The 7,426-nt window shown below is 59.1% G+C and overlaps 1 protein-coding gene across 1 annotated transcript in view; it reads left to right on the top strand.

Annotated features, from left to right (window-relative positions):
* Positions 1 to 6,572, top strand: part of LOC103899895 (AP-3 complex subunit sigma-2) — a 7,892-nt gene extending 1,320 nt beyond the window's left edge. Inside the window, exons 3-5 of the mRNA XM_009280460.1 lie at positions 1,160 to 1,231; positions 4,953 to 5,060; positions 5,665 to 6,572. Coding sequence (XP_009278735.1) covers positions 1,160 to 1,231; positions 4,953 to 5,060; positions 5,665 to 5,793 — 309 coding nt within the window. The 3' untranslated portion in view covers positions 5,794 to 6,572. The remainder of the gene's footprint in view (positions 1 to 1,159; positions 1,232 to 4,952; positions 5,061 to 5,664) is intronic.
* Positions 6,573 to 7,426: the final 854 nt, after the last annotated feature.

Consider the following 7,426-nt stretch of genomic DNA (forward strand, 5'->3'; position numbering starts at 1 on the left):
GTCCTATCGCTTGTTACTTGGGGGAAGTGATTGACACCCACCTCGCTACAACCTCCTTTCAGGTAGTTGTAGAGAGCGATGAGGTCTCCCGTCAGCCTCCTTCTCTCCAGGCTAAACAACCCCAGTTCCCTCAGCCGCTCCTCATAAGACTTGTTCTCCAGATCTTTCACCAGCTTTGTTGCTCGTCTTTGGATGCGCTCCAGCACCTCAATGTCTTTCTTGTAGTGAGGGGCCCAAAACCACAAGTGCATTTTTAAAATTGTGTTCAAACACTGTGGACTTGTAAAAGGACCTTTGTTAAATCCGGCTAACGGCAGGCATGAGAGTGTCGGTACAGGAGTTGGCAGGAGGCCGCCTGCCCTCCTCGGGTCACCCGCCCTGTGATCACGCAGTTCCCATAACTTGGCCCCTTTCAGGCTGTTCTGGTGGGCTGCAGCCCTGCCCCGGACACGGTGACCCGCCATTGTCCCAGCGCTGCAGCGGATCAGGACATTGACGCCTCGGATTCCCCCCAGAATGGCCGAGTCCTGTGTTTCGGTGCCCTTGACCTTGTGCCAGGCCCCTTGAGCTGGGGCTTGATCAGATCCATGCAATGAGAGGTTCCAGGTGTGCGGGCAGCACCGGCAGCGCCTTAAGGCAACAGCGAGTGGGTACACACCGCTGCTGTGAGACAGCCTGTCCAGGGCCGGAGGAGAAGCCCTCCGCGCTGCCCAGGTTGGACCTGCCATGCCCTCCCTCTGCAGCCGGCCCAGCAGGGCCAGGCTCTCGTTCCAGCCGCAGGCCCCTTGCCAAGACAAGCTCTCTCCTAGGCAGGTCAGGGCTTCTTGACCTGATTTCTGTGATGTAGTGAGGACTGGCACTGGTGCCCATGTGGCAATCCCCCTACCCCACGCTGCCTCTGGCTGCTGCCACAGTGCTGGGGGTCCTGGTCAGCCCCCAGGCTGGACCTGCCTGTGGTTGCTCTGGGAACAGGCACTTTCCTACCATCGAAGGGAGATGGGGTTGTTGAGAGGGTTTTGTTCCCTCTCAGGGTGACACCCTGGGGTGAAACGAGTTTCTGGTCCGGGCTGCGGCTTTTTTGCCTGCAGGCCCTGGGGCTGTGTGCAGGAAGCATCTTGCGGTGGTCATCTGTACTGACCTTCCCTTCCTGCTCCCTCAGGTGTTTGTGGAGACGCTGGACAAGTGCTTTGAGAACGTCTGTGAGCTGGACCTCATCTTCCACATGGACAAGGTGGGTTGTAGGCTCTGTGTGCTCCTCTGGGCCAGCACCATCGTTCTCCCAGCCCTGCCCTCCCTAGAGCCTGCACTCACGTGGGCAGGAGCTGGCCCAGCCTTGAGCTCTGGAGCCTTTCAGGAGATGCTGTTGGTACATTAGGGGTCACTTTTTGGGGAGAGATTGAAATCCTGGGTGGGGAAGTTGTCAGCTTGGGGTCTTCTTTAGCCGCTCACGGTGTCCTCCAAGATATCCAAGTCGCTGGGCTCTGTTCCGAGTCCTCCAGGGGTAAGCTGGTTTTTGGCTTCCAGTGCTCGCCCCGTTGCCAGCGGCATTTTACTGCGGCGGGGCTGTGCTCTCTGCTGCAGCACAGCGATGGGGATGTGTGTGGGCTGGTGACTGCCACCGACACTGGGTAACTGTGCGGTCAAGTGACAGAGATCTGCGCTGAGGCTTCGCTCTTGGTCTTCTGCATGGGCGGGCACCGGTGGGGCTGGGCAGGCTTTGGCATTGTGCAGGGGCATTTTGCCTCTTCTCGCTGTACTGTGGGACCCATTGGGAGTCTTGTTAACATTTTACTAGAGCTGCAGGGAAAAAAAGGTAAGGAACAATGGGAGCGTTTGGAATACAAAGTGTTTGGTAAACTTTCGTTTGAGTCACAGCCTTTAATGCTTCCTCTTTAGCTGGACAGAGTTTCTGGGTGGAAACCTATCCTCTTTGATCTTCTCATAGATGGGGCTGAAGATAGCTGGGACTACACTTAGAGAAAGGAGAGGCTTAGCTGATGTGTGCTGGACTTGTGTTGCTGTTGATAAGGATTTTCTTGCTTTGTTGAAAACAAAAAAGAGAAGTGCAAAAAAATCAATAAGGCTGTAAAATGTTCCCTTTCTGTTGGCAATTCCAACTTATGAACTCTGGCAGAGGAATGGTGTTAGCAAATCTTCTTAGAAGGCGATATGGATCAGCTGAATGTATTAGCAACTGGTGAAGTAAGACTTTGATTTCATAATTTGCCTGGCTGTAGACTTTTAGAAATGTTACAAGGTTGATTATCTCGTCAGCAAAAGTGTTCTTATCAAAGCAAGCAAAAGGGGAGGAAGGAGGAAGTCAGAAGGAAGGAGAAGTACTTGTGGGAGAAGTGACGGCAGCCACCCAGATCACCTCTGGCCACATCTGGGGGAGGATGCACTCTCAGTCACTTATTTTGTGGTGTGACCAAGACCCGGCAGCTTTACACTCAATCCGCAGCCCACAGGCAGAAGAGATTACCCTGTTGCTTGTCTGTTTTGCCAGCAGTAGCATGCATTGCCCTTCCTCTGAACTCTCCTGCCAAGCAAAGGGTTCAAAGGAGACAGGAGCTGGGAGGGTTTCTGATAGGGGAGGCCCTGGGCTTGGTCACCCCGAGGCTCCCCTACCAGTCAGGCTTGTTTACTTCCCGTCCTGTGCTCCCGCTGCTTCCCAGCCTTGACTTCAGTCCTTGGCCACTATCAGTTTGTCCTCTCATCTTTCTTTCTACATTTGGCATGTATTTATTTCTCAGATGTGTTCGTGTTGAGTACCCGTGCTTCCAAGAGCTTGGTTACAGACAGGCGGCGTTAGGGGTGCTGGGAATACACAGATGTGTCCTGCTGGTCCCCAGGTCTTGCCCCTCAGATGCCCGGGCAGGGCTTTCCGTGGCTGTGATGCTGCCCCAGTGCTCCCATGGAGCCCTGCCTCCAGGACTTTAGTTTGTCAAGAGCTGTGCAGGGCATGGTGCTACCCTCTGCTCTGGCAGATGGATTGCAGAGTTCGTGAGTTCCCGACTAGAACAGGAGAAATGAGGCCAATGTCAACGGGAAAGCGCTGATTTGTCGAGTAGAGGCTTCGGCTGTGAACATCCCCAACCCAGCAGGCTCTGGCTGGGATTTGGGTGCAGCCTTGTCTGGGTCCTGTGATTTTCTATTACTGCCTTAAGATACACCTTACACTCTGTATGCAGTGCAGGGTCTGTGAAATGAGAGCTGCTGCGGGTTTCGGGTCCCCACTCTTGCAGCGGGCAGCTGGATGGGGCTGTTGGGTCTGTGGTTCTTGGGCACCAGTGACACCAGTGCTTTTAGGCTTCCAGCTTTGGAAGCAGCAACCTCAGAGCTGCAGGGATCCCTCTTTTGCAAGGGGAGACTGGAGCCACGAAGCCATGGGGAGGCTCAGGGGAGACTGTTGCCCAGCCCCTGGTTGTGCTTCGTACCCTGGAGGAGAACGTGAGTTTTGCTAAGCAGCTGTGAGGTCCTGGAGAGGACACGGTTTGTTCAGGAAGTGCTGTGTTTCGGTTTGAAAAACAAAGCTTGCTTGGGATTTCTGCCCTGTTGGTTTTGGTCCAACTTGGGCTGAAGCCAGATCTTGAAGGAACAACATTTCCTGCAGCCCAGATGCTCTCCTGTTGCGGGGAGCTGCTAGCACCATCTAGCGCGGTGTTTGCCGGGGCTGGGCTGATCTGAGGCTGTGCTGCGGGACAGCGGTTCCTGCGCTGCGGGTGTCCCGGGAAGGTGCTGTATCGCCTGTGGCTCACCCTGTGCAGTGCTGATCCTGCACACCTTGTTGCTCCTGGTGCTGTCAGAGCAGGACGGGACCCCTGGGGAGCCCTGCAGGACATCAGGCTCGCCGTTTGCACAAAGCTGGGTTTCCCCCTTCTAGCAGGTTCTCCAGCTTGCGTCATTTTTCATAGCATTGTCCTGGCAGTATTTGCCACACAGTGTTTACAAGTGCAAGCTGCCATCATGAAGCCATAAAACGATGTAACAACTTAACCATCTTCCAGTAATAGCCTATTTCACGTAAGTAACCAGAGACCCATAAATTCATATCTGTGCTGGGTGGTTGTTGGGAGCTGCTGACTTAGCAAGGAAGGCTGGGCTGTGCGGGGCGGTGGAGCTGAAGGTGCTGTCACAGGTCGCGGCTGCCCGGCAGGGCCCAGCTGCTGCCCTGGGGCTGTTTGTGTTTTCTTGGATTGCAAACCAGAACGGGCGCTTTCTCCTGCTGTGGGTGTGTGGTCCTGCCGGTGCTCTTCGGCGGGGGCTGGCAGGAGGGAGCGGCTCACTGCCTTGAGACTGCTCTGTTTCATCCTTGGACCCCGGGCGGACCCTGGGGAAGGGAGCAGACTCTCTTAGCAGTTTTGTGCTTTTTATGTGCGTGTGTCACAGTCTTGTCTTTCCTAAGAGAAAGCAAAGAAGTTGGGCTCTGGCCTGGCTTTCTGGGTAGAAGAAACTGGTTCTGGGAAGAAGCATCCTGCCAGGTGGCTCCGGGAGGCCCTGGGGTCTCTGCTGCCCTGTGGGCTCCTCTGCAGCACGCTTTCTAGGCAGGGAGCTGTTCCCGGGTGTGACCTGGGTCCCGGCCCAAGGAGGGATCAAACTTCAGAGATGGCACAGCCAGGGTGTGCCAGCGGGCCGGGTCAGGCCTGGCCTCTCTAGGGTCTGCCCTGTGCCTGGTGGTCCAGTGGGCGACGTTTGCTCTGGCCTCTGTGGTAGGTGTCCTCTAGAGCAGAGGTACAAGCAGTAAATGGGACTGCTGGACTCCCCCTGTGCTGAGGACCATGGCCGCCCTCTTGCCCTCCGGGCAGCCGGCTGCCAGGACTGTGTGGGCTGAGGGGAGGACAGGGCTGGATTTGTGTCTCTCGGGGAAATGCCAGTCCCCGACGCACTTCCCCACCAGCCTGCAGGCACTGTGGCTGCTGCTGCTCCCAGCCTTCCCTTCCCTTCCCTTGCAGGTTCACCACATCTTGCAGGAGGTGGTGATAGGCGGCATGGTGCTGGAGACCAACATGAACGAGATCGTGGCGCAGGTGGAGGCCCAGAGCAAGCTGGAGAAGGCAGAGGTGAGTGGCGATGCTGTGGCTCTCCCCTGTGGGAGGCTGATGGACTCCAGGCTGCGAGGGGGGGCAGCCTGTGGCGTCTGGGGCTGGCGCATATGGGGTATCCCCAGTATCCGTGGTCTCTGCCTGCCTGAGTCCTCATGGAGAGGGCTGGGGCATCCCTCCCAGCTGTGTTCCATGCTGTTCAGGAGCATAGGGAGCAGCCCGAGCATGGAAATGGCTGTTCCCATCAAGGTTAATAACCTGAGGTAATGAAGTTTATTGCCCCTGTTTGCGCTGTCATTGTGAACATGCAGCTGTGCTCTGGTTGCCGGGAAGCACCGCGCTGCCCCTGCCGCTCCTGATCCTGTGCTATTAATAGGACCGGGTCCTTCAGCGGGGTGGGAGGCGGGTGTGGCTGCTCCCCAGGTGCACCCGTGCCGAGCCGCGTGTGGGGGGACGTGGCCGAGCCCTGGGTCTTGGGGGAGGCAGGGCAGCACGGGGCAGGGCTCGGTTTGGGGATGCTCCTGTGGCAAAGCACGGGGCTGAGCCGGGAGCAGCCCGGAGCCCCTCGCAGGGGGGCTGCGGGGGTGAGGGGCCGGTGGTCACTGGTCCCTCCTGTCGGCAGGGAGGCCTCTCAGCCGCTCCTTCCCGCGCGGTCTCGGCTGTGAAGAACATCAACCTGCCAGAGATCCCTCGCAACATCAACATCGGAGACATCAACATCAAAGTGCCCAACCTGTCACAGTTCATGTGAGCGTCCTGCGGTGGGGAGTGCTGCCCACGCACGTGGGCTGTGGCCTGGGCTGGCTGGGGAGAGGAGCTGGGCTCCGCTGGGCTCCCTCTGCCCCTTCTGGGTCTCTGCCTGTGTGGCACACGGTGGGCACAGTGTGCTGCCGGGGTGCCTGGCTGGCTGGCAGAGGGTAGGGAGTAGCGATGGGGCTCAGCGAGAAGGAGGTGGTGCTGTCCGCCTGTCCATCACCTTGGACCTTGGTGTGGTTCTGCTCTCTGGTCTCCCAACAATGAGGGTGGCCTTTCTTCCCCTCCCTCCTCCCTCCCCGTGGATGCACAGCCTCTCCTCGCTGCGTGGCGAAGAGCCAGGTCCTGCCTCTCCCAGCACTTCTTGGGATTCCCGGTTGTAAAATTGCACCTGTAGCTGATGGCTCCCAGAGGAGCCGTAGGTTGTCATCTCCTCCATCGTCCCTGGGCTGGGCTGTCTCCTGCCTGGCATCCCTGCGCCCACCCTGGGTCATGCTCGCTGGGTCTGGCACCCCAGGCTGGGATTGGTACCAGTCTGGTCAGGGTTGCTCATCAGAGCTGCTGTGAGCTCTGGAGCTGGGGTCAGTGTGGGTGGTACCTGCTGGACCGGGAGACGCTGCCGGTGAGAGGGGAGGGAGCTGCCTGCTGCCTCTGTCTGGGCTGGGCAAGCCTGTGCCGAAAGCTGCGGGGGAGAAGAGCAGCCGGCTTGCAGGGTTGGGGCCAGGCCAGGCTGGGGCCTCCTGGAGCATGTCCCTGTGCCCTAATAAACTACCGTGTGAACCTGTGTCTTTGTCTGCTGTGGGTGCTGCTGACCCGGCTCCAGGGGGAGCACCGGGAGGGGGGGCTGTGGGGGCCAGGGGCCTCTGCGCAGCTCTTGCTGGGCAGCTGCAGCTCTGGGGGGCTCTCAGCTGGCAGAGGCTGGTGCCCGGGCTGTTGCATGGGGGTGGGAAATGGGGCCCTGGACCCCACCCGGGGGAGGGCTGGGGTTGCTGCAGCATGGGCTCTGGGGCAGGGTTCCTGACTGCAGCCTGTCCTGCTCTCCAGAGCAGGTGGGGGGGAGCATGGTGGCCCCGCTTGGGCTGTGACAGTGGCGGCGTCCCTTGCTCTGGGCCACTGGAGGCAGGGTCACCAGCCTGCAACCTGCCAGTGCCCGCTGCCCTCCTGCCAGCTTTCCTGCCTTCTCTCTGCTGCAGAGCATCCCTGGTCTGCTCTCAGACAGGGCAGCTGCAAGCCCCATACAGCTCAGCGGGGCACGTGCAGTCTGTAGGGCTGGGGCTAGTGTCCCCGAGGCCTGGGGAGAGCAGGGCTGGTCCTGGGGGTCAGAGTGAGCATGGCTGCAGGGGACGGGCCAGGCAGCGAGGTCCCTGAGCAGCAGGGCTCCTCAAGCCAGGTGCCCTGCGCCCCTGGCTCCGCCACAGCTTCATCTGGCCACTAGCCTCCAGGCTGGCTCGAGGCCCCTTCCTCTGCTTCCCCTCCGGCGGCTGGGCCAGCTGTGCTCCCGTGGGCTCTGCCTCCACTTCCCCTGGCAGGGAAACTGTTACTCTGCCTGGAAGGAATTTTTCTGCTGTCTCCCCTCCCTGCAGCTTAACCCTTCCCCAGCTGGCCACCAGCCACCTCCGGAGTCTCCACGC

Source organism: Aptenodytes forsteri, unplaced genomic scaffold (genome assembly GCF_000699145.1).
Source record: "Aptenodytes forsteri isolate BGI_AS27 unplaced genomic scaffold, ASM69914v1 Scaffold83, whole genome shotgun sequence".
NCBI classification, from domain to species: domain Eukaryota; kingdom Metazoa; phylum Chordata; class Aves; order Sphenisciformes; family Spheniscidae; genus Aptenodytes; species Aptenodytes forsteri.